This window comes from Salmo salar, chromosome ssa04, assembly GCF_905237065.1.
Source record: "Salmo salar chromosome ssa04, Ssal_v3.1, whole genome shotgun sequence".
Lineage (NCBI taxonomy): Eukaryota > Metazoa > Chordata > Actinopteri > Salmoniformes > Salmonidae > Salmo > Salmo salar.
Window position 1 is genome coordinate 80,182,201 of NC_059445.1, and position 25,835 is coordinate 80,208,035.

At 47.3% G+C, this 25,835-nt stretch overlaps 1 protein-coding gene across 2 annotated transcripts in view; it reads right to left on the minus strand.

Annotated features, from left to right (window-relative positions):
* Positions 1–25,835, minus strand: part of LOC106603922 (teneurin-2) — a 129,269-nt gene that overhangs the window by 6,801 nt on the left and 96,633 nt on the right. For both annotated transcript variants that reach the window (XM_045717387.1, XM_045717388.1), the window contains 13 exons: positions 18,601–18,747; positions 16,431–16,641; positions 14,573–14,692; positions 14,147–14,408; positions 13,489–13,756; positions 12,702–12,845; positions 10,598–10,850; positions 10,055–10,075; positions 9,596–9,828; positions 8,696–8,850; positions 3,983–4,857; positions 2,197–2,372; positions 1,125–1,360 (listed from right to left, as the gene is read on the minus strand). In XM_045717387.1, coding sequence (XP_045573343.1) covers positions 1,125–1,360; positions 2,197–2,372; positions 3,983–4,857; positions 8,696–8,850; positions 9,596–9,828; positions 10,055–10,075; positions 10,598–10,850; positions 12,702–12,845; positions 13,489–13,756; positions 14,147–14,408; positions 14,573–14,692; positions 16,431–16,641; positions 18,601–18,747 — 3,101 coding nt within the window. The remainder of the gene's footprint in view (positions 1–1,124; positions 1,361–2,196; positions 2,373–3,982; positions 4,858–8,695; positions 8,851–9,595; positions 9,829–10,054; positions 10,076–10,597; positions 10,851–12,701; positions 12,846–13,488; positions 13,757–14,146; positions 14,409–14,572; positions 14,693–16,430; positions 16,642–18,600; positions 18,748–25,835) is intronic.

Genomic DNA, 25,835 nt, shown 5'->3' on the forward strand with positions numbered 1-25,835 from the left:
AACCCGATGGTCACTCTGACAGAGCTCCAGAGTTCATTTGTGGAGATGGGAGAATCTTCCAGGAGGACAACCATCTCAGCAGCACTTCACCAATCAGGTCTTTATGGTAGAGTGGCTAGACGGAAGCCCCTCCTCAGTAAAAGGCACATGACAGCCTGCTTGGAGTTTGCCAAAAGGCACCTAAAGACTCAAGACCATGAGAAACAAGATTCTCTGTTCTGATGAACCCTAGATTGAACTCTTTGCCCTGAATGCCAAGCGTCACGTCTGGAGGAAACCTGGCATCACTACGGTGAAGCATGGTGGTGGCAGCATCATGCTGTGGGGATGCTTTTCAGCGGCAGGGACTGGGAGACTAGTCAGGATTGACGGAAAGATGAACGGAGCGAAGTACAGAGAGATCCTTGATGAAAACCTGCTCCAGAGCGCTCAGGACCTCAGACTGGGGCGAAGGTTCACCTTCCAACAGGACAACGACCCTAAGCACACAGCTAAGACAATGCGGGAGTGGCTTCGGGACAAGTCTCTGAATGTCCTTGAGTGGCCCAGCCAGAGCCCGGACTTGAACCCGATCAACCTGAAAATAGCTGTGCAGCGACGCTCCCCATCCAACCTGACAGAGTTTGAGATGATCTGCAGAGAAGAATGGGAGAAACTCCTCAAATACAGGTGTGCCAAGCTTGTAGCGTCATACCCAAGAAGACTTGAGGCTGTAATCGCTGCCAAAGGTGCTTCAACAAAGTACTGAGTAAAAGGTGTGAATACTTATGTAAATGCAATATTACGTTGTTTTTATTTTGAATAAATTATCAAATATATCTAAAAACCTGCTTTTGCTTTGTCATTATGGGCTATTGTGTGTAGATTGATGAAGAAAAAAAACAATTTAATCAATTTTAGAATAAGGCTGTAAAGTATTATTTATTTTTTTAAGTCAAGGGGTCTGAATACACTGTATATATATTTAAATACAACATTACTCTCCAAATTATATATTGTAGCTCTATTTTTCTTCTCAGTGACACATGCTATCATACAGAGATGGCCTTTAGTCTGACAGACAACAAGCTGCATTGATTAAAAAACCTCCAGAAATGGATTGACATTAGAGCACTCCAGCTTACCCTCAACTTTCTGCCATATATGGTCACTTTACTTTTAATGACTTCCTTCCTCATCCTCCACTCGATGGAATTCAACCCGCTGTCGGTGGGCAGAGTGATGTTACGCCGACCAATGGTAGGGCTGACTGAGCCGGCTAGGATGTGGGGCTCTGTGTGGAAACTGAGGCCCATGCCGTTGGCATACGATACCCGGAGACTGCCATTGTAACAGAACTGGTAGTTGTTCCGTACTTGGTCTGCAGGGGGAGCAGCAGACACATACACACGTTATATGACAAGTGAGAAACTAAAAGGCACGTTTTATTACAGAGAAGACATTCCATTTGATGTGATTGAATGCTCTGCATTAGAGGAAATGCAGTCTCTGGATGTGTGTACTTTTCTCCCAGACAATAACAAGTATCCTCTCTCAGAATGACATGACCAAAGATAAGAGGGTTTTTAGTCTCTCAGCAAAATGCAGAACATGAGCCTTTTATTCCATTTCCATGCAGTAATGATATCATGGACTACAATTGAGGAAAAAAAGGTATCTGGAAACAAAATAATCCATGGAGTTTAACGTGAGGAAAACTTCTTGAAACACGTCTAACAAAACAAGAGTACTCAAAACCAGCTCTTAACATCTTTCAAACTCAATTTATCTCCTTGAAACAGGAGAAGTAAACTTTGCGAGCTTTTAAAGACAGATCTACTTTGGAGACGCCATTTCAGTCAGAACTCCCACGTTAGATTGAAATAAAGTGTGCAGTTAAAAGTAGCCAAGTCAGTTTGCCCTCTTTTACGAGCCCCCACCACCCCAGGGCAGACTTTCATATAAATCTCTTCAATTGTTATTCTCACGACTCCAGTAGTTTCCAGACGTACAGATGAAATTGCATTTATTTTCTGTCACACCCCCGTGGGTCAGTGGGGAAAACCGTTCTCTATTGCTCTTTCCCCCTCCCCGCTAAACGGCTGTAATAACCTCTGGGATCAGGGGCCGTCTTGTTGGGCAGCAACGTGACGAAATTCCAATTTGGTAGAATATATTTTTATGAGAATGATATTTTTTAGGTGACATGTTAGTTACCTTGCACCACGGTGTAGGACGCCTCCGCAGAGGACAAGTTGGTGATGACGGTGATGGCATCATCTCTGTTGGAGCTCTCCACGTCGATGTTGATGGATTGCTCCATCTCCCGGTGCAGGCTGGTCACCACTCCCGTTGGGTAGGTGACATTAGTCAGATGTCCCTCACTGTCATACCTGCACGGGGAGAGAATAGGACGGACATGAGTCATGTACATATGGAGGAAGGAAAATCAGACATGTGTGCTGGAAAACAAAGCTTGATTGTTTAATCAAACGTGAGACCAACAGATGTCCTCTAGTACTCAGTGTAGTACCAGTGTCAGATACCAGATGGTTACAGTGACATAACCATACTGTTGATCTGACAGAATCCAGACCTCTCTCTCTCACTCTCTCTCTGACTAATGCATTATTTCCATGGTGATTACTCATTTACTTCAGCCCACATGAGCATGTGAGTTATATCACTGAATTGTTCATTTACCCAGTCACATTACACATATATACACAAGTATATTCACACAGAGAGTTGGGCAAGTAACCGGAAGGTTGCTGGATCGAATCCCCAAGGTAAAAATCTGTCGTTTTGCCCCTGAGCAAGGTAGTTAAACCCACTGTTCCCCAGGCTCTGAAGACGTGAATGTGGAGACGTGGATGTCAATTATGGTATCTGACTAGGTATCCCCCCTTTCATTCAGTTGGACTGCTGACTAGGTATCCCCCCTTTCATTCAGTTGGACAGCAGATTAGGTATCCCCCCCTTTCATTCAGTTGGACAGCAGACTAGGTATCCCCCCTTTCATTCAGTTGGACAACTGACCAGGTATCCCCCCTTTCATTCAGTTGGACAACTGACTAGGTATCCCCCCTTTCATTCAGTTGTACAACTGACCAGGTATCCCCCCTTTCATTCAGTTGTACAACTGACCAGGTATCCCCCCTTTCATTCAGTTGTACAGCTGACCAGGTATCCCCCTTTCATTCAGTTGGACAACTGACTAGGTATCCCCCCTTTCATTCAGTTGGACAACTGACTAGGTATCCCCCCTTTCATTCAGTTGGACAACTGACTAGGTATCCCCCCTTTCATTCAGTTGGACAACTGACTAGGTATCCCCCCTTTAATTCAGTTGTACAACTGACCAGGTATCCCCCCTTTCATTCAGTTGTACAACTGACTAGGTATCCCCCCTTTCATTCAGTTGTACAACTGACTAGCTATCCCCCTTTCATTCAGTTGGACAACTGACCAGGTATCCCCCCCTTTCATTCAGTTGGACAGCAGACTAGGTATCCCCCCTTTCATTCAGTTGGACAGCTGACTAGGTATCCCCCCCTTTCATTCAGTTGGACAGCAGACTAGGTATCCCCCCTTTCATTCAGTTGGACAGCAGACTAGGTATCCCCCCTTTCATTCAGTTGGACAGCAGACTAGGTATCCCCCCTTTCATTCAGTTGGACAGCAGACTGGGTATCCCCCTTTCATTCAGTTGGACAGCAGACTAGGTATCCCCCCTTTCATTCAGTTGGACAGCAGACTAGGTATCCCCCCTTTCATTCAGTTGGACAGCAGACTAGGTATCCCCCCTTTCATTCAGTTGGACAGCAGACTAGGTATCCCCCCTTTCATTCAGTTGGACAGCAGACTAGGTATCCCCCCTTTCATTCAGTTGGACAGCAGACTAGGTATCCCCCCTTTCATTCAGTTGGACAGCAGACTAGGTATCCCCCCTTTCATTCAGTTGGACAGCAGACTAGGTATCCTCCTTTTCCCTTTCCCTTACTCATAGAAGTTGGTCCATCCAGTCTCATCAGCCTTGGAGGCCAGCAGCCCTGTGTTCGCAGCATAGCTCATCAGCGCCACTTCCTGGTTTAATGCAGATACGGAGCGCAGGCCGCCGGCAGGGTCCAGCCCCAGGCTGACCACCTGGTTCTCAGGCAGAAGCACCAGCCTCAGCTGGCCAGAGCCGTCCCTCCTCACCCTCAGGGTGTTGTTACAGTTATCAGCCACGGCAGCCAGCTCCCCGTCCGGCCCGTAGGTGAAGTTATAGAGGAGTTCTCCGGTGATCAGACTGACTGTGTGTCTGTGGAGCCCATCTCTACTGAACACGTAGAGCTCCTGTTCCCGTGGTGACCCCACCTCATACAGCCCTATGGGCGTGGCCATGGGCCTGTTGCGCCTCACCGCCCGCACGCGGATGTTGTTTAGGTCAGCGATGAACAGTGTGCCGTCGGGAGACACGGCGAGCGAGGAGGGGGCGTTGAGCCCGGCGTCTGTGGCGTAGCCCTCGTCGCCAGAGAAGCACTGGCAGTTGACGTCGTTCTTGCAGTCGCACTCGGAGGTGGCGCCGGCCAGTGGAGAGATCTCTCCGGAGGCGCTGACATGCCGCACGCGGTTGATCTTCTTCTCGTCCGTCTCGGCGATGTAGAGCACGCCGGTGTGGGAGATGGCGATGGCCGTGGCGCTCTCCAGAGCTGAGTGGATGGCCAGCTTGCTCAGGGAGTAGTCGATGCCTGGGACCTGGCAGTGCATGGGCCTCCCAGCGATGATGCTGACCTGGTGGTTCTCAGTGATTCGCATGATCACATTGTTCTCCAGAACATACAGAGAGTTGTCTGTAGGGTTCACCGCCAGGTCAGTGGGCCACTCCAGACGCACCTGGATCAACAAACACAGAACATATGAGTCATCACAAATCCACTGGAATTCTCCCCCCCAGCCCTCTGTAGATCTCTCCCTCTAGTCTCCCCCAGCCCTCTGTAGATCTCTCCCTTATCTCTCCCAGCCCTCTGTAGAGCTCTCCCTCTGGTCTCCCCCCCAGCCCTCTGTAGATCTCTCCCTCTAGTCTCCCCCAGCCCTCTGTAGATCTCGCCCTCTGATCTCTCCCAGCCCTCTGTAGAGCTCTCCCTCTGGTCTCCCCCCCAGCCCTCTGTAGATCTCGCCCTCTGATCTCTCCCAGCCCTCTGTAGAGCTCTCCCTCTGGTCTCCCCCCAGCCCTCTGTAGATCTCTCCCTCTGGTCTTTCTCCCCCAGCCCTCTGTAGATCTCTCCCTCTAGTCTCCCCCCAGCCCTCTGTAGAGCTCTCCCTCTAGTCTCCCCCAGCCCTCTGTAGATCTCTCCCTCTAGTCTCCCCCCCAGCCCTCTGTAGATCTCTCCCTCTAGTCTCCCCCCAGCCCTCTGTAGATCTCTCCCTCTAGTCTCCCCCCAGCCCTCTGTAGATCTCTCCCTCTAGTCTTTCTCCCCCCAGCCCTCTGTAGATCTCTCCCTCTAGTCTCCCCCCAGCCCTCTGTAGATCTCTCCCTCTAGTCTCCCCCAGCCCTCTGTAGATCTCTCCCTCTAGTCTCCCCCCCAGCCCTCTGTAGATCTCTCTCTCTAGTCTCTCCCCCAGCCCTCTGTAGATCTCTCCCTCTAGTCTCTCCCCCAGCCCTCTGTAGATTTCTCCCTCTAGTATTTCTCCCCCCAGCCCTCTGTAGATCTCTCCCTCTAGTCTCTCCCCCAGCCCTCTGTAGATTTCTCCCTCTAGTATTTCTCCCTCCCAGCCCTCTGTAGATCTCTCCCTCTAGTCTCTCCCCCAGCCCTCTGTAGATCTCTCCCTCTGGTCTCCCCCAGCCCTCTGTAGATCTCTCCCTCTAGTCTTTCTCCCCCAGCCCTCTGTAGATCTCTCCCTCTAGTCTCCCCCCAGCCCTCTGTAGAGCTCTCCCTCTAGTCTCCCCCAGCCCTCTGTAGATCTCTCCCTCTAGTCTCCCCCCCAGCCCTCTGTAGAGCTCTCCCTCTAGTCTCCCCCAGCCCTCTGTAGAGCTCTCCCTCTAGTCTCCCCCAGCCCTCTGTAGATCTCTCCCTCTAGTCTCCCCCCAGCCCTCTGTAGATCTCTCCCTCTAGTCTCTCTCCCCCAGCCCTCTGTAGAGCTCTCTCTCTAGTCTCCCCCAGCCCTCTGTAGAGCTCTCCCTCTAGTCTCCCCCAGCCCTCTGTAGATCTCTCCCTCTAGTCTCTCCCCCAGCCCTCTGTAGATCTCTCCCTCTAGTCTTTCTCTCCCCCAGCCCTCTGTAGATCTCTCCCTCTAGTCTCCCCCAGCCCTCTGTAGATCTCTCCCTCTAGTCTCCCCCAGCCCTCTGTAGATCTCTCCCTCTAGTCTCCCCCAGCCCTCTGTAGATCTCTCCCTCTAGTCTCCCCCAGCCCTCTGTAGATCTCTCCCTCTAGTCTCTCCCCCAGCCCTCTGTAGATCTCTCCCTCTAGTCTCACCCCCAGCCCTCTGTAGATCTCTCCCTCTAGTCTCCCCAGCCCTCTGTAGATCTCTCCCTCTAGTCTCCCCCCAGCCCTCTGTAGATCTCTCCCTCTAGTCTCTCCCCCAGCCCTCTGTAGATCTCTCCCTCTAGTCTCCCCCCCAGCCCTCTGTAGATCTCTCCCTCTAGTCTCCCCCCAGCCCTCTGTAGAGCTCTCCCTCTAGTCTCCCCCAGCCCTCTGTAGATCTCTCCCTCTAGTCTCCCCCAGCCCTCTGTAGATCTCTCCCTCTAGTCTCTCCCCCAGCCCTCTGTAGAGCTCTCCCTCTGGTCTTTCTCCGCCGCAGCCCTCTGTAGAGCTCTCCCTCTAGTCTCCCCCAGCCCTCTGTAGATCTCTCCCTCTAGTCTCCCCCAGCCCTCTGTAGAGCTCTCCCTCTAGTCTCCCCCAGCCCTCTGTAGATCTCTCCCTCTAGTCTCCCCCAGCCCTCTGTAGATCTCTCCCTCTAGTCTCCCCCCAGCCCTCTGTAGATCTCTCCCTCTAGTCTCCCCCAGCCCTCTGTAGATCTCTCCCTCTAGTCTCTCCCCCAGCCCTCTGTAGATCTCTCCCTCTAGTCTCCCCCAGCCCTCTGTAGATCTCTCCCTCTAGTATTTCTCCCCCCAGCCCTCTGTAGATCTCTCCCTCTAGTCTCTCCCCCAGCCCTCTGTAGAGCTCTCCCTCTAGTCTCTCCCCCAGCCCTCTGTAGAGCTCTCCCTCTAGTCTCCCCCCCAGCCCTCTGTAGATCTCTCTCTCTAGTCTGTCAAGTCTATCCAACTTTCTCTCTCTCACACACTATTCAGAAGTAGGGTTGCACAATTCTGGGAACTTCCACAAAATTCCCAGGTTATTCCCTCCTGATTCCAAAAATCTTCCAACCGGGAGAATCTGGTAAACCTGGGAATTCTGGGAAAGATATCGGAATTGTGCAACTCTACTCAGAAGACGGCAGAGATTGGATTTCTGTATAGGTGGGTATCGATACTGTCAATGTATGACTACAAACAGGCAGCACTATGTAGGACCAGTAGTAGATACCCTATAGAAACAAAATATGTGGACACCCCTTCAAATGAGTGGATTTGGCTATTTCATCCATACCCGTTTCTAACAGGTGTATCAAATCGAGCATACAGCCATGCAATCTCCATAGAAAAACATTGGCAGTAGAATGGCCTTTCTGAAGAGCTGTGTCTTTCAACGTGGCACCGTCATAGGATGCCACCTTTCTAACAAGTCAGTTTGTCAGATTTCTGCCCAGCTAGAGCTGCCCCGGTCAACTGTAAGTGCTGTTATTGTGAAGTGGAAACGTCTTGGAACAACAACGGCTCAGCCGCGAAGTGGTAGGCCACACAAGCTCACAGAACAGGACCGCTGAGTGCTGAAGCGCGTCTGTCCTCGATTGCAACACTTACTACCGAGATCCAAACTGCCTCTGGAAGCAACGTCGGCACAAGAACTGTTCGTCAGGAGCCTCATGAAATGGGTTTCCATGGCCGAGCAACCAGCTGGAGTGGTGTAAAGCGCGCCGCCATTGGACTATGGGTTTGGCGGATGCCATGAGAACGCTACATACCCCAATGCATAGTGCCAACTGTACACTGGTGGAGGAGGAATAATGGTCTGGGGCTGTTTTTCATGGTTTGTGTTTAGTCCTTTAGTTCCAGCAAAGGGAAATCTTAACGCTACAACATACAATGACATTCTAGACAAGTTTGGGGAAGGTCCTTTCCTGTTTCAGCATGACAGTGCCCACGTGCACAAAGCAAGGTCCATATAGAAATGGTTTGTTGAGATCGGTGTGGAAGAACTTGACTGGCCTACCCAGGCCTAATCGCCCAACATCAGTGTCCGACCTCACTAATGCTCTTGTGGCTGAATGGAAGTAAGTCTCTGCAGCAACATTCCAACATCTAGTGGAAAGCCTTCCCTGAAGAGTGGAGGCTGTTATAGCAGCAAAGGGGGGACCAACTCCATATTAATGACCATGATTTTGGAATGAGATGTTTGATGAGCAGGTGTCCACATACTTTTAGTCATGTAGTGTATATCCCTCTAAAATATAGTCTCTGTAGTTGTCCAGCTTAGTGTATTTGTCCATAAGGCAGAGGGATGGAGATATCCTTGAGAATGCACCGGCTAGCCTCAGCAGCACTACACAGGTGTTCTGCCCCAAAGGGCCTATAAGTCCAAAATATAAACATATAAAACATAGATTTTCTTGCTCCCCATGTTTCCCTGCTGACCTGACTGACGTCCATGCTGGAGTCACAGCTGAGTGGGCGGACCGCTGTGAGGTCATTGGTCTTGATCAGGGTGGAGATGATGCCGTTCTGGTCCACCTTACGGATCATGGTGGCGTCAACAAAATACATGAGACCGTTCTTATCCACAGCAATCCCTGACAGACAGAAAGACATGAGAGGGGCAGCGTTAGAAATCTCATCATTCTGACATGTGAAAAGTAATTCTGGTGCTGCTAACACAAACAGTCAAAACAAAGTCAAAGTTGTGCTCATCAGGCATTCTGTTGTAACATCATACTGACACCAGGATGTCGGTGTGCTAGCTTGTCATCTCTCTTGTGACACCAAGTGACAATGCAACACTACGCCTGGCAGTTTGGTGTCAAGAACTGCGGTCGTTTCTTCTCCAGGTCACTGCTCCGAACAAATCACTGTCATTTCCATACACCCACCCCCTGAAGACAGCCTACACTAGATAGATATACTACAGTGGAGGCTGCTGAGGGGATGACGGCTCATAATAATGACTGGAACGGAGCAAATGGAATTTGATACCATTCCACCTATTCCACTCCAGCCATTACCACGAGCCCATCCCCAATTAAGCTGCCACCAACTTCCAGTGATATTGAGTGACAGCTAAACACCCCAAATGAACAGCAGGTGAACCTGTGTAAAATCCCACAATAAATGTGTAAATGACAGTTTGCAAGTGACAGTTTGTAAGTGACAGTTTGCAAGTGACAGTCAGCTATAGCAAAATAATCCTTAAGGACATTAGAAGAGTGGAACTGATTTTATAGTGAATGTGTGGAGCACAGCAGCCCTGGAACAGTACTCAGTAACAAGTCACTGTCACCTCCCAAGTCCTGGTTGATAGCCCCTGCTCCTGGTACTCACCCCTGGGGTTCATGAGTGCTGCCTCCATGGCCTTGCCCCCGTCCCCACAGCGAGCCTCGTCGAAGGGGACACACTGCTCGCCGGTCCCAGCCACCACCTGGGCATTGTCCAACAACTGCCGCCCGCTGGTCAGTGAGCGCAGGCGGTATATCTGCCGAGAGTTGGTGTCTGAGAGAAAGACCGCCCCAGACATTGGGTTCACCGCTAGGTAGTACTTGTGTGTTGGGTTGTTCCTACGGAGAAATTATATGAGATAATATTTTAGATGTTAATAATAATAATAACCTCCAGCAACAAAAATCTATTTCAAGAGGTGTGATAGATAATCCCTCAAAGGACTAAAACAGAGATTGGGAATACATTCTGAAGGCACCCCAACATACAGGAAGATAACTATTGCTTTTGCTACAGCTGTATGTCAGGCAATGTCACCAAGCTGTTGGAGGACGCATAACTTACCCATGCCTCAAGTCTTTATTTCTGAAAACAAAGAAAACAACCTTGTTAGTTTCCACCCATCATCCTCCTTAAACCCTCCTCTACTGGCACCCTCCTACGCTGGCACCCTCCTACGCTGGCACCCTCCTACGCTGGCACCCTCCTATGCTGACACCCTCCTACGCTGACACCCTCCTACGCTGACACCCTCCTACGCTGGCACCCTCCTCCACTGGCACCCTCCTCCACTGGCACCCTCCTCCACTAGCACCCTCCTCCACTGGCACCCTCCTCCACTGGCACCCTCCTCCACTGGCACCCTCCTCCACTGGCACCCTCCTCACTGGCACCCTCCCGCACTGACACCCTCCTCAACTGACACCCTCCTCAACTGACACCCTCCTCCACTGACACCCTCCTCCACTGGCACCCTCCTCCACTGGCACCCGCCCGCACTGGCACCCTCCTCCACTGGCACCCTCCCGCACTGACACCCTCCCTCACTGACACCCTCCTCCACTGACACCCTCCTCCACTGACACCCTCTGTACGTTGACACCTTACCTGAGCTCCAGCACAGCCGTGGTGTTGAGGGTGGGATAGACCCGGCGGATAAAGTTGAGGTCTCCCACATACAGGCTGCCGTCCCCCCCACAGGCCAGAGCCACAGGGGCCAGCAGCTTGTTGCCCTCGGCCAGACCACTGCAGCTGGGACAGGAGATACTGCGCCTGCGCCCATTACCCATGATGCTGTTGATGACTGGAGGCTGCTGCTCTGAGACAAACACGTTCTCCCCACTGCCCTTATGTAAGATCCCTGAAACAGTAGAGACAAACAGTTCTGATTCAAAACAATATATTTTTAGATCCTAAAAATACAGCAAGGGAACAAAGACCCAGTGACACTTTTTCAATCAACTTCCATCTTAATATGAACTTACTTATCATTTTAGACTTTCCCAAAAATAAAACAAAATAATTCAATCTGTAATCCAATACTGCTCAAACTGTTGCTATAGAAACAAGGTGGGTTTCAGGGGGTGAGCGTCAGAGTAGTATATTAGTGGCTAATAAGTCTGGCTGCACATCTGACTGGCTGACTTACTGCAAATTGAGAAATGACGTAAATAAACTCAACAAAAAGGAAGAAACTGTATTATGAAGCCAAGATCAATGATATAAAGAATAAAAAAATTGGAATACGTTAAATGAAATTATGGGTAGAAAGACAAATTCAACTGCATCTTTCATCCAATCAGATGGCTTATTCATCCCGTTGCCAATTATTGAATGATTTCTTCATTGGCAGAGTGGGAAAACTTAAGACAGGAAATGCCAACAACGAACAGTGAGCCATCGTACTCGGGCATAACATTCTTTATAATAAAAGAAAAGCATTGTAAGTCAGAATTTTGTAAAGTTAGTGTGGGAGAGGTGGAAAAGTTATTGTTATCCATCAATAATGACAAACCTTCTGTCATTCACAATTTAGATGGAAAGCTACTGAAGATGGTAGCTGACATAGCCACTCCCACTGTATATGTCATATCTTTCATCTGAGCCTAGAAGAAATGGTTTCTAACATGTATTGTCTCGGGGGGGGGGGGGGGGTTGAATACTTATCTAATGTTTTATTTTTCATATAAAAAAAGTAAAAAAAATTGCATTTTTCTTCCACTTTGACATGACAGAGTACCTTGTGTAGATCGTTGACGAAACATTACAATTACATCCATTTCAATCCGACTTTTGTAGCAACAAAATGTGGGAAAAGTCAAGGGGTGTGAATCATTTCTGATGCCACTGCATGTGTATCTAACCTTGTGGGGAAACACAATACAGTCCCAATCCTATTTTCCCTAGCCCTAAACGGTACACTAACCCGAAAACCTAACCTTAACCCCAAAACTAACCCGAATTCTAAACCCAATAGAAATAGCATTTGACCTTGTGGAGACAAACAAAATGTCCTCAGTTGGTCACATTTTTTGTTTGTTTACTATTCTTGTGGGGACTTCTGGACACACACACACACACACACACACACACACACACACACACACACACACACTTGTAAATGTATGTAAATTGTAAAGTCTTTTGTCTGTAATGTCTTTTCATTATGTGTCGAACCCCAGTAAGACCAGCTGTTGTCATTGACTCCCTGCTTGTCATTGCCTACACACACACAGGAATATTCTATTGGTATTCAGGGCACGGCTAATGCTGTCAAACACGGAGGTGAAAGACCAGTGTTGTCGGAGGAGATTACCAGTGGCACTGCACTGATATACAGATGAGACAAGACAAGGCTACTTGGATGTTAAACATTCATTCATGCGCTCAAATAAGTGGTCTGGTTTCAGTGACCATGTAGCCAGACCTTTTTAACGTTTCACAACACTAAACAAAAAACATAAAGAATTCACACAGTTGTGAATGATCTGACTGTGATAGTAGCCTATCTGTCCCGGCGTGAGTGAACTCACTTCTAAAATGGCCCTGTTCTGACTTTTAAAGTATGTTTTTTTTTTAACTAGGCAAGTCAGTTAAGAACACATTGCCCTTTCCGATCTCTCTTACCTTTCCTGTCTACTCTCCACTGTCCTATCTCAATAAAATAAATAAAATCCATAAAATATGAAAATAAAACGTTGTAGGGTCGTACCACTGGCAATGTTGAGGGAGTGATGTTTGTCCAGGGACCAGCCCCCTAAGTTGGAGAGCAGCAGCTCATATCCCTGCAGCACCGCTGTCCTCTTCTCCCACAGGATCTGACTGGGACACGTCTCATACTCAAACCCCACTGACACTGTAGAAAAACAGAGGAGAAATACCACTTTATTCTCCATCCCAAACTTTAGCATCAACTCATAAGTAACACAGAATTGAATCACATTGCATGGCACGTAGACAGTGAATGCTCTAAATATACTCTTCATGGTCACACCAACCACATGTGATACACGCACGTAGACAAGGTTTAGTTTACTTCAATAAGAATGTTAATCAGGCGAGTGACATTTAATGAGACGTGTGTGTGTGTGTGTGTGTGTGTGTGTGTGTGTGTGTGTGTGTGTGTGTGTGTGTGTGTGTGTGTGTGTGTGTGTGTGTGTGTGTGTGTGTGTGTGTGTGTGTGTGTGTGTGTGTGTGTGTGTGTGTGTGTGGAGAGAAACGTACTCAGCCTGATCACATGCTGTATGTGTGAATGGATGGGGCCCGAGGTAGACAACTGTTCACACCTACACAGTGTCACAGTATGTTACTGTGCTGGTGTTAACTTAATGAAACATGTGATAATTTAGAGAAGGATAGAAAGCTTATGTTTGATTAGTTGAGTGAGAGATTGTCAGAAAGCTCTGCCAACCTGTTGCAGTAACAGCTAACATGGTACTGTGTCTAGATAGATGGTTACATCTAATATAACAGAACAAACATCTCACGCTGCTACTCACCAGACGCTTGGGTCAGACCATAGACCCTCTGCCTGTAGGCATCTGTCTTGTCCCAGATGTAGGTGTAGGCCAGGTTAGGAGAGGCATGGAACCACTTCTGGAAGAGATGTCCCTCCACGGCCACCATCAGGTGCACCTTGGCCAGGGAGAGAGGCACCAGGGCCTGGGTCATGGTCACCTTCAGCAGGGCGCGGTATCCGGAGGCACGAGAGCTCAGGTAGCACAGCTTCAGACCTGTGCCCGGGATCTCCAACTGCTCATGAACCACCTAGGAGGAGCAGGGAGAGAGGGAAAGAGAGAGGAAGAGAGAGATGTGAGAGAGAGAAGACAAGAAAGTGTGAGAGAAACAGAGCTAGAGAGAGAGAGAGAGAGAGAGAGACAAAGTGAGAGACAGAGAGAGAGAGACAAAGCGAGAGACAGAGAGAGAGAGAGAGAGAGACAGAGAGCGAGAGAGACAGAGAGCGAGAGAGACAGAGAGCGAGAGACAGAGAGTGAGAGAGACAGAGCTAGAGAGAGAGAGAGACAGAGCTAGAGAGAGAGAGAGACAGAGCGAGAGACAGAGAGAGAGAGACAGAGAGAGAGAGCGAGAGACAGAGAGCGAGAGAGACACAGAGCGAGAGAGCGAGAGAGAGAGAGAGCGAGAGCGCTGTGTATGTACCTGAGTCTCAGGGATGATGTGCCTCTCTGCAGGGTGGGAGCTGAAGAAGGAGGAGAGGGGCGAGGCCACCACCACAGGGTCTGGGTGGACGTAGCCACTGAGCTCACAGGCTGGGATGGTATTCTCCTCTGTCTTCAGCACCAGTGTATCCATGGCATAGAACCGGTTCCAGGGCAGCCACACAGTGCGCTCCTGGCTCAGGAACGGAGCTCGCTCGAAGCGCAGGGCCAGAGACACACCCCCATTGGCCACCAGGTCAAATCTAGAGAGGAACAAAGAAAGAGAACAAGGGGGTTATAAACCCTTTGATCCTCACCATCCTCAAATCACTCAAAGATATCTAAGTCATGGGGGACCTAAGGGACATAAATCCATTCATACATCTAAAGATCTGTTGTCATATTCAAACACCAAAAAATCCCCTACATGCCGTCCTGACGAGTCAAGGTGTAGCCATAGTGAGGGTACTTGACAAACGTCACGTTGACCCCCACCAGGGGTGTCCCGTCCGTGGTCACGACCTGGCCTCTGATCAACGCTGCCAGGCTGTAAGAGAGAATATAGCTGCAAGGTGAAGGTATGAAGATGGTGTAACAGCACATTAATCAAAACTGTCAATGTACATTGCATTCGGAAAGTATTCAGACCCCTTTACTTTTTACACATTTTGTTATGTTTACAGTCTTATTCTAAAATGGATGAAATAGTTTTTTCCCCTCATCAATCTACACACAATACCGCATAAAGGCAAATTGTTGTTGTTGTTGTTGCAAATATCACATTACATAAGTATTAAGACCCTTTACTCTGTACTTTGTTGAAGCACCTTTGGCAGCGATTACAGCCTCAAGTCTTCTTGGGTATGACGCTACAAGCTTGGCACACCTGCATTTGGGGAGTTTCTCCCATTCTTCTCTGCAGATCCTCTCAAGCTCTGTCAGGTTGGATGGGGAGCGTCGATGCACAGCTATTTTCAGGTTTCTCCAGAGATGTTCGATCGGGTTCAAGTCCGGGCTCCGGCTGGGCAACTCAAGGACATTCAGAGACTTGTCCCGAAGCCACTCCTGCGTTATCTTGGCTGTGTGGTTAGGGTCATGTCCTGTTGGAAGGTGAACCTTCACCCCAGTCTAAGGTCCTGAGCGCTCTGGAGCAGGTTTTCATCAAGGATCTGTCTGTACCTTGCTCTGTTCATCTTACCCTCGATCCTGACTAGTCTCCCAGTCCCTGCCACTGAAAAACACCCCCACAGCATGATGCTGCCACCACCATGCTTCACCGTAGGGATGGTTCCAGGTTTCCTCCAGACATGACGCTTGGCATTCAGGCCAAAGAGCTCAATCTTGGTTTCATCAGACCAGAGAATCTTGTTTCTCATGGAAGAAGTTTGGTGCCTTTTGGCAAACTCCAAGCAGGTTATCATGTGCCTTTTACTGACCAGTGGCTTCCGTCTGGCCACTCTACCATAAAGGCCTGATTGGTGGAGTGCTGCAGAGATGGTTGTTCTTCTGTAAGGTTCTCCCATCTCCACAGAGGAACTCTAGAGCTCTGTCAGAGTAACCATAGGGGTCTTGGTTGCCTCCCTGACCAAGGCCCTTCTCCCCCGAATACTTAGTTTGGCCGGGCGGCCAGCTGTAGGAAAAGTCTTGGTGGTTCCAAGCGTCTTCCATTTAAGAATTATGGAGGCCACTGTGTTCTTGGGGACCTTCAATGATGCAGAAATGTTTGGTACCCTTCCCCAGATCTGTGCCTCGACACAATCCTATCTCGGTGCCTTACGGAAAATTCCTTCAACTTCATGGCTTGGTTTTTTCGCTGACATGCACTGTCAACTGTGGGATCTTAAATAGACGGGTGTGTGCCTTTCCAAATCATGTCCAATCAATTAAATTTACCACAGGTGGACTCCAATCAAGTTGTAGAAACATCTCAAGGAGGATCAATGGAAACAGGATGCACCTGAGCTCAATTTTCGAGTCTCATAGCAAATGGTCTGAACACTTATGTAAATAATAATAATACATTCGCAAAAACTTCTAAAAATCTGTTATCACTTTGTCATTAAGGGGTATTGTGTGTAGATTGATGAGAATAATTTTTTTGTAATTTTTTGTAATGTATCAAAATGTGGAAAAAGTCAAGGGGTCTGAATACTTTCCGAATGCTCTGTATGACTGTGAAAGTCAGTGGTAATTACTTTAGAATATTCTGACCTTATGCTGATGTTTACTGTATAAACAGTTGATTATATCCTGAAGTAAGTAGAATTGATAGATGGGTACACTACCTTGAGTTGAAGGGGTTGTTTCCAGGGATGATGTGGGTGCCATCCCTCCCCACCAGTAACTTGACTCTGTCGTAGAATGACCTGACTTTCAGCGAAGGTGATTGGCTCTGCTGGATGATCTGCAGTGGATCCCTTGCTCCCAGGCACAGCGGATTGGTCAGGCACAGACTCTGAGCGCAGCAGTCGGGATCCATGCAGTCTGTCAGTCCGTCTGCAAGGGGAAGCACATGATAAAATCATCTGGACAGACAGACACCGCTGCAACAAAATAATGATTCAATGGCGTTTTTTGATTTGTCATTTTTCCTTTTGTTGTTGGGCAGAATAGAACAAGATCATTGTCAAGTAGAAAACAGTGCAACAAAGAACATTTCAAAACATGCAGGTTTAGCATCTGTATACCCTCTATACTGTGTCAATGTGAAACAACATATATGCAAATGTATATTCCCTTTCCATTCTTTTCATGAGTTCATTTATTTCTCCTCATCTAATGTTATATATTCATTAGGATGTGTGTGGTATTTTTGTCTCATTCTCAAGTTTTTAAAAAACATTTTTATTTATTTAACCTTTATTTAACTAGGCAAGTCAGTTAAAAACAAATTCTTATTTACAATGACGGCCTACCCCGGCCAAACCCGGACGATGCTGGGCCAATTGTGCGCTGCCCTATGGGACTCCCAATCACGGCCGGTTGTGATACAGCCTGGAATCAAACCAGTGTCTGTAGTGACGCCTCTAGCACTGTGATGCAGTGCCTTAGACCACTGAACCACTCAGGAGCCTACAAAGGAAGTTCTCCTTCAGAAATGGTGATCTGCACCCTGCTCTCCAGCACAGTGCCTGCCTGTCGTACTTTTAATAAAAACCAATGACACTGACATCAAAATCAAACGGGACATCACTCACAACCCTAAGGGCGTATCCTCTCTCTCTCTCTCTCTCTGCATACTAACACAAGCAAGCGCGTTAATTCAGAACTGTCGAAACAAACACTTTCAACTATGCAAACTACTTTCAGACTTTGTAAACTTTTTCTGTCTGATCTTTCAGCTTTTATTTGGTGAAATAAAACAGACAAAGACAAACAGAGACGGAGAGTCAGAGAGGGAGGGAGACACCCGACAGACATATTAAGGAAGTGAGTAGGAAGTATGACAACAACTCCAATGAAGAAGGAAGATGTTTTGGATTAACCACAACAGCCAGCCTGCCAGGCATCCAGCCACACATTGAAATGGCCTGTGCTGTAAGACTGTTAAAACCCCCTATCGTCCTCGGAGCATATTACCCTATTGCTCAGACGAGAGAGATTAAAGATGAAAGGCTTCCAGGGGCTGCATTAAGATACCTGGAAGCATAGCATCCGGACTCAATTGCCTGACATGCCACAGAGAAAGCCCTCTTTAAGATCGACATAGCTCTGGCCTCGGCACACTACTTAGCCGCTAAGCAAGGAAAAATAGTCATGGGTATTATTTTCATGTTAGATAACCCTGCACTGACAGATTGAATGGGGGCTGGCTGGCTGCTTGGAGCGGAGCTGCTACATCTCCGAGGCATCTTTGATCCTCTCACAAATGGTCACGGGGGGGGGGGGGGTCACTTAATCTTCCATCAGGGAGGGAGGAGGAGATAATATGGACATCCATCTCTGCAAACTCCAGGTCACTGATCCCCATGCACTCTGGGGAGGAGAAGGTGAAGACGGCATCGATTCAGACAGCTTCTCCTCTCCCCCCAGCCTGCTCAGCGCTAGCTCACACAGACAGAAGGATTCCATAATTGGGCCATTCAGGCCTGATAACACCAGCCTCACAATTACACCTCTCTGATCCTGGAGCAACTCACTGGGAGGAACCCTCTCAGAGAAACCCAGGCAGGCGTCTGGCTGACTGCTGCTCGTCCGGGAGAATCAAAGACCTTGTCAACTGCCATACATGAGAGATGCTGCTCTGCCTTACAAGTGGATATTTACAGGAAATAGATATTTTTCCCTCTTCAGCAGTATAGTTGCACAAATACTGTAAGTGAACCACTGTTGATTCCAAATCAAATCATGAGTCATGCATGGGAACGTCATACCTTCATTTTTCTTTTCATAGGAAAATCTACTAAGTGGACACAGCATTCCTCAGCCTTCCTCCTGTGAACCTTCACCACTCACCTCCTTCGTTGTCCTTGTTGTCGGCACAGGAGATCTCCATGGCAACACTGCAGCCAGGTCCTCTCCAGCCAGTGTGACATTCACAGTGCCAGCTGTTCTGACCCAGGCTGCATTGACCATTCCTGTTACACTGACCCGGACACCCATCTGAGAAAGAGAGAGGAGGTGGGGAGGAGAGGGAGGGGGGAGGAGGGAGGGGGGGAGTAGAGGGAGGGAGGGAGTGAGTGGGGAAGGAGAGGGAGGGGAGTAGAGGGAGGGAGGGAGTGAGTGGGGAAGGAAAGGGAGGGAGGGGAGTAGAGGGAGGGAGGGAGGGAGGGAGTGGGGAAGGAGAGGGAGGGAGAGAAGGGGTAGGGAGGGAGGGGTGGAGGGAGAGAGGGAGAGAAGGGGGAGGGAGGGAGGAAAAGAGAGGAGGTGTGGATGGGACCAGAGAAGAGGTCAGTAATTGTGATTTAGTGACAGAGTAACTTGCACCAGCTCACCAACTTTATATCTTTAGTCTCTGTCTGACGTTGCAGGTTGCAGCACACAATAAGCGCTATAAAAAACACTATTGGCAGGGGAATTGCATTTCATCATAACAATGCTCTTCTTGTGCATGTGGATTTTATACAGCTATATACCCTAGCATCACAATGGAGGGATTTGGCGTGCGATAAATTGTTTTCTTCAATATCCATTCACAGCAAAGAGTATTCAATAAAAGAGAATAAGTTCACAGCCGATTAATCTGCGGTGGTTGATTTGCCTCTGGAGGCTGGCCGGGGTGTAGTGCTGCCTCATGAGAGAATTTGATTAGGGGAAGCTGATGAGATTACAAGACACAGGGAGTGAAATCAACAGGAGAGATGCTTTACAGTATATCATTGACGACTGCAGTCAATGTAATACACCCTCAGAAGATGTAATATTCTCCCAGGCTAGGTGAACGAAGAGGACATGATGAATGTTGCTGGGACATCTGTCTCAGTGGTGTAGGGTAGTCTGTACAGGAGACCAGAGGAATGGGACCAGGCTGTGGGGAGGTATTGGACTGTAAATCTACATAACTCACCCATGGTATTTAGTGAATTACCATCTCCAAGGTCAAAAGAGCAGTCCTCTCTGAGAGAGGTGATGAGAAATGTGAATCTATAAACTGTATTTAATAATCAGACACTTTCGTCGAATGGATGAACATTAAGTATTTTTCTGAACAGACAAAAAAAATCTCATTAAAGCGTATTAACCTTTTACTTTAAGCCAGCTTAACAACATGGCTGCCGTTCCTGATGAGGAGCAGCACAGTCATTAGCATCCCAAAAGGGATGGGCATGCAGCTCCGCTGGTACGGTCCATCTATAAGTATTCTACCTACTGCTGGGCAGACGCAGCTACAAGGCCAAGTCCATTAATATTCCTATGGAGGGAGCAGAATGCTGCAGCAGAAATAGCAGCCTACTTAACATGGAGTAGAAATGCTAATGTAAATGGCTAGCTAACTGTGTGTTTACAACTATACGTAGCTAGACAGAGAGCTAACAGGTAGACACTCATGAACAGATACAGACAGACCAAACATTACACGTGTTAGTCTTGTGTTTAACAAAGTACAGGAGAAAAAACTATGCAATGGGGACTGTTATGAAGGGGTACAAAGAGTGCACTAGCTGATGATCCCTATATGAGGGACCAATGGGGAAACTAGCGAATGGGAGTTAGCATTTGTATTTGTATTTATTATGGATCCCCATTAGCTGCAGCCAAAGCAGCAGCTACTCTTCCTGGGGTCCAGCAAAATGAAATCAGTTTATACAATTTTAAAACATTACAATACATTCACAGATTTCATAACACACTGTGTGCCCTCAGGCCCCTACTCCACCACTACCACATATCTACAGTACTAAATCCATGTGTATGTATAGTGTGTATGTTATCGTGTGTGTGTGCCAATGTTTGTGTTGCATTACACTACTGTAACTCTAAAACACCAACTACCACTAAGACAGTGAGTACACACTTCACAATACCAAGGACGCCACTACACCTGTCTACACAGCACTATTTTAGGCCAAACAAATCAGACCACCACTTAGCCAAATACAATACCTTGTTACAAGCTATCCCAGTTTGCATAAAAACAAAACATGTCGGGGTTTGAGAAGTTGTTTGTGTGTAGAGGAGGAAGGAGGGGTTCTCAACATGGCCTGGTTCATCACAGATAAAAGAGGAGTGAGATGGAGGTGACATCAAGACCACCTGCATCTCTCTCATCTTCACCAGTGAAAAACCGCACCATTTAATGCAATTGAGCACAAAGTTGATAGCCATGTTTCAGTGAGAAACACACAGTCTTCAGACTTTAGTGCAGCTCTTTTTGAAGCCTTCCCCACGGACTACAGCTTTTCATACTCTATCAGAAAAGGGGAAAGGTTGGGGGAACAGCCTCTATTTTTACTAATGCTCTCAGCTGTAAGGACATTTAGTTTAGAGAATGGATGTTTTGTGGTTATGGGGCCCACCCATAACCACAGCCATACTCTGTACCTGGTTATTACCAAGGGGCTTTCTACTGGACCTGGTTATTACCAAGGGGCTTTCTACTAGACCTGGTTATTACCAAGGGGCTTTCTACTGGACCTGGTTATTACTAAGGGGCTTTCTACTGGACCTGGTTATAACCAAGGGGCTTTCTACTGGACCTGGTTATTACCAAGGGGCTTTCTACTGGACCTGGTTATTACCAAGGGGCTTTCTACTGGACCTGGTTATAACCAAGGGGCTTTCTACTGGACCTGGTTATTACCAAGGGGCTTTCTACTGGACCTGGTTATTACCAAGGGGCTTTCTACTGGACCTGGTTATAACCAAGGGGCTTTCTACTGGACCTGGTTATAACAAAGGGGCTTTCTACTGGACCTGGTTATTACCAAGGGGCTTTCTACTGGACCTGGTTATTACCAAGGGGCTTTCTACTGGACCTGGTTATTACCAAGGGGCTTTCTACTGGACCTGGTTATTACCAAGGGGCTTTCTACTGGACCTGGTTATTACCAAGGGGCTTTCTACTGGACCTGGTTATTACCAAGGGGCTTTCTACTGGACCTGGTTATAACCAAGGGGCTTTCTACTGGACCTGGTTATTACCAAGGGGCTTTCTACTGGACCTGGTTATAACCAAGGGGCTTTCTACTGGACCTGGTTATTACCAAGGGGCTTTCTACTGGACCTGGTTATTACCAAGGGGCTTTCTACTGGACCTGGTTATAACCAAGGGGCTTTCTACTGGACCTGGTTATTACCAAGGGGCTTTCTACTGGACCTGGTTATAACCAAGGGGCTTTCTACTGGACCTGGTTATAACCAAGGGGCTTTCTACTGGACCTGGTTATTACCAAGGGGCTTTCTACTGGACCTGGTTATTACCAAGGGGCTTTCTACTGGACCTGGTTATTACCAAGGGGCTTTCTACTGGACCTGGTTATTACCAAGGGGCTTTCTACTGGACCTGGTTATTACCAAGGGGCTTTCTACTGGACCTGGTTATTACCAAGGGGCTTTCTACTGGACCTGGTTATTACCAAGGGGCTTTCTACTGGACCTGGTTATTACCAAGGGGCTTTCTATTGACATACCCTCTATTGTTGATGTTGCTTTATCTGAACGCCACTGTGTCTTTTTTACTACCTTTTTGCTCATAGCGCAGGGTAATACTGAACACATTATTAAGTGTGTATGAACAATACACCATCACCTATTCTGCCTTCCTCTTGTGATGATTTAGTTGATCACTTTAATAGTAAATGAATGGCAACTATTGATGCCATAGCTCCAGTAAAGTTGAAAAAGGACACATGCAAACAGAGAACCCCTTGGATGAATGAGGAAACTAATCTGTTTAAAGAGAAATTGCAGAAAGGCAGAGAAGAAGTAGAGAAAGCTGGAGGTCCATTATGATATACTGAGAGAGCAACTTGACATATATAACAAGACAATAGAAAATGCCAGAAGGGCTCATTTCTCTAACTTGATCACTACTAATCAGAATAATTTGAGAGTGCTCTTCTCAACCGTTGATGGCCTGATAAATCCTACCCCCACAAACATATGGGAACTTTCCTACACAACTAAACCTGATGACTTTGCAGCATATTTCAGAGATAAAATAACAAGCACTAGGCTGGGGATCAGTCAAGCAAGACGTGATGTGACTGAAAATGTGAAGTTTGATGATATGTGCCCTGGCTTACCACATAAAGGCTCTATGGATTTATTTTCCCTGGTTGACACATACATGCTCAGGAAAGTGATATCACAACTTAAGCTTTCTACATGCCTTCTCGATCCTATCCCCACAACCTCCTTCAAAACAGTTTTTAATTGCATATTTGAAGAAGTGTTAATAACTCAGTGTTCACCGGCACTTTCCCCACTGTACTAAAAACTTCTACGGTGAAACTATTATAGATTCTTCAGCTCTTAGCAATTTTCAGCCAATCTCCAACCTTCTATTCTTAAGTACAATTCTGGAGAAATGTGGATTTTAAACAGCTAAATGATTTTTTAAAGTACCAACTGTAGTAAAATTGCAGTTTGGTTTCCGTGCCCACTACAGCACAGAGACAAGCCTTAGTTAGTGTGGTAAATGATTCTAGAGCCAACACAGATGCCAAACAGCTTTCTGCCCTTCTACTCTTGGATTTATACTGAACAAAAATATAAATGCAACATGCAACAATTTCTAAGATTTTACTGAGTTACAGTTCATATACTGTAAGGATATCAGTCAACTGAAATGAATTCATTAGGCCCTAATCTATGGATTTCACATGACTGAGCAGGGGCGCAGCCATGGGTGGGCCTGGGATGGGGAGCCAGGTCCACCCACTGGGGAGCCAGGCCCAGCCAATCAGAATTAGTTTTTCCCCACAAAAGGGCTTTATTACAGACAGAAATACTCCTCAGCACCACCTCAGATTAACCTGCAGGTGAAGAAGATGGATGTGGAGGTCCTGGGCTGGCATGGTTACACGTGGTCTGCGATTGTGAAGCCGGTTGGATGCACTGCCAAATTCTCTAAAACAACGTTGGAGGTGGCTTATGGTAGAGAAATGAACATTACATTCTCTGACAGCTATGGTGGACATTCCAGCAGTCAGCATGCCAATTGCACGCTCCCTCAAAACTTTAGACATCTGTGGCATTGTGTTTTGCGACAAAACTGCACATTTTAGAGTGGCCTTTTATTGTCCCCAGCACAAGGTGCACCTGTGTGATGATCATTCTGTTTAATCAGCTTCTTGATATGCCACACCTGTCAGATGGATGGATTATCTTGGCAAAGGAGAAATGCTCACTTAACGGGGATGTAAACAAATTGTGGTCAAAATTTGAGAGAAAAAAGCTTTTTGCACTTTTTTTTCAGCTCATGAAACATGGGACCAACACTTTACATGTTGCGTTTATATTTTTTGTTCAGTATAAGTGCTGCATTCGACACTGTTGACTATGATGTCCTGCTGGATAGACTGGAGAGCTGGGTTGGTCTCTCCGGTCCACTTCTAATTGGTTTAGGATCTATTTAACCGGTCGACAGAGTTTTTTCTCACCGTTGATGCGCATAACTCAAGAGAAAATAGATATCACATGTGGCGTTCCACAAGGTTTGATTTTGGCTCTGTTACGGTTCAGTATATATGTTACCCCTTGGCAGCGTTATCAGAAAGCACAGCATGGATTTTCATTGCTACTCAGACGATTAACAACTCTACATTTCTGTGTCACCACATTTTAGATTCTGAACTAAAATTTCAAATCACACATTAGGAATGTGACCAAAATAGCTTTTTACCATCTGAGGAACATTGCCAAGGTGCGGCCGTTTCTCTCTCAGGCTGATACAGAGAGACTCATCCATGCTTTTATTACAAGCAGGCTTGACTACTGTAATGCTCTCCTGTCTGGTCTACCCAAGAAAGCCAACTACAAAACATCCAGAATGCTGCAGCACGGGTACTGACCAAGACCAGACAGAGAGCACACATTAGACCGCTTTTAAGGTCTCTGCACTGGCTGCCTGGGAGTTTTAGAAATCATTTTAAGATTCTTCTACTGGTTTTTAAATCAATCCACGACTGTACACCCCAATACATGCCAGACATGCTTTTTATTTACTTAGCCCCCAGCCTCTGGAATAGCCTGCCAGAGAATCTGTGTAGGGACGAAACTGTGGACATGAGATGGAGGTGATACTCAACATGACGTGGTTCATCACAGTAAAGTGGAGAGGAGATGAAGCTCCTTCTTCACACTCAACTCTCTCAACACTAATTAGAGAGGGACATAGAATGAACAGAGAATGGGAGCTAGCACACAGCGCTGGCCTTTTCACATGGCTCTAACAACACAGCCCACAGTGGAGCCCCAGGGAGATGTTTTTCTCATCAGATGGGAGGAAAATAACAGAGGAAATTAAAGCCCTTGGGGGTTGAATGATGGGGCAGAGTGGCTGTCCCTATTTGTTGGCTCCCAGGAAGGCTGAGTGTGTCTTAAGGAGTACCGAGAGGCCTGCTGCCCAGGCTACTCTACTGGAGAGTGGGTGACTAGCAATGTTGGCTCAAATCCCCCCCGCCCCCAAAGTGTTGTGAGCTGAAACTTTCATTTTGCAAGCGTTCTGTGCAACTTCTGGTACACGTGCAACTGTGAACACTTTACCCACTTTAAGTTACAGTTTCCGACAGTGGCCAAAAGGCTATTGTGGCTATTTGAGCATTATGTAGTCGTATCAGAGTGGCCTATCAACTAAACCAATGGAGCAAATGCTGTACAAAACATGCTCTTTCCCGTGACATAGACTGAACTGGTGAATCCAGAGGAAAGCTATGATCCCTTATTGATGTCACTTGTTAAATCCACTTCAATCAGTGTAGATGAAGGGGAGGAGACAGATTAAATAAGCATTTTTAAACCTTGAGACAATTGAGACATGGATTGTGTATGTGTGCCATTCAAGAGGGTGAATGGGCAAGACAAAAGATTTAAGTGCCTTTGCACGGGGTATGGTGGTAGGTGCCAGGTGCACCTCTTTGAGTGTGTCAAGAACTGAAACGCTGCTGGGTTTTTCACGCTCAACAGTTTTCTGTTTGTATCAAGAATGGTCCACCACCGAACATCGAGCCAGCATCCAGCATTTGAGTCAACGTGGACCAGCATCACTGTGGAACACTTTTGACACCTTGTAAAGTCCATGCCCCAAT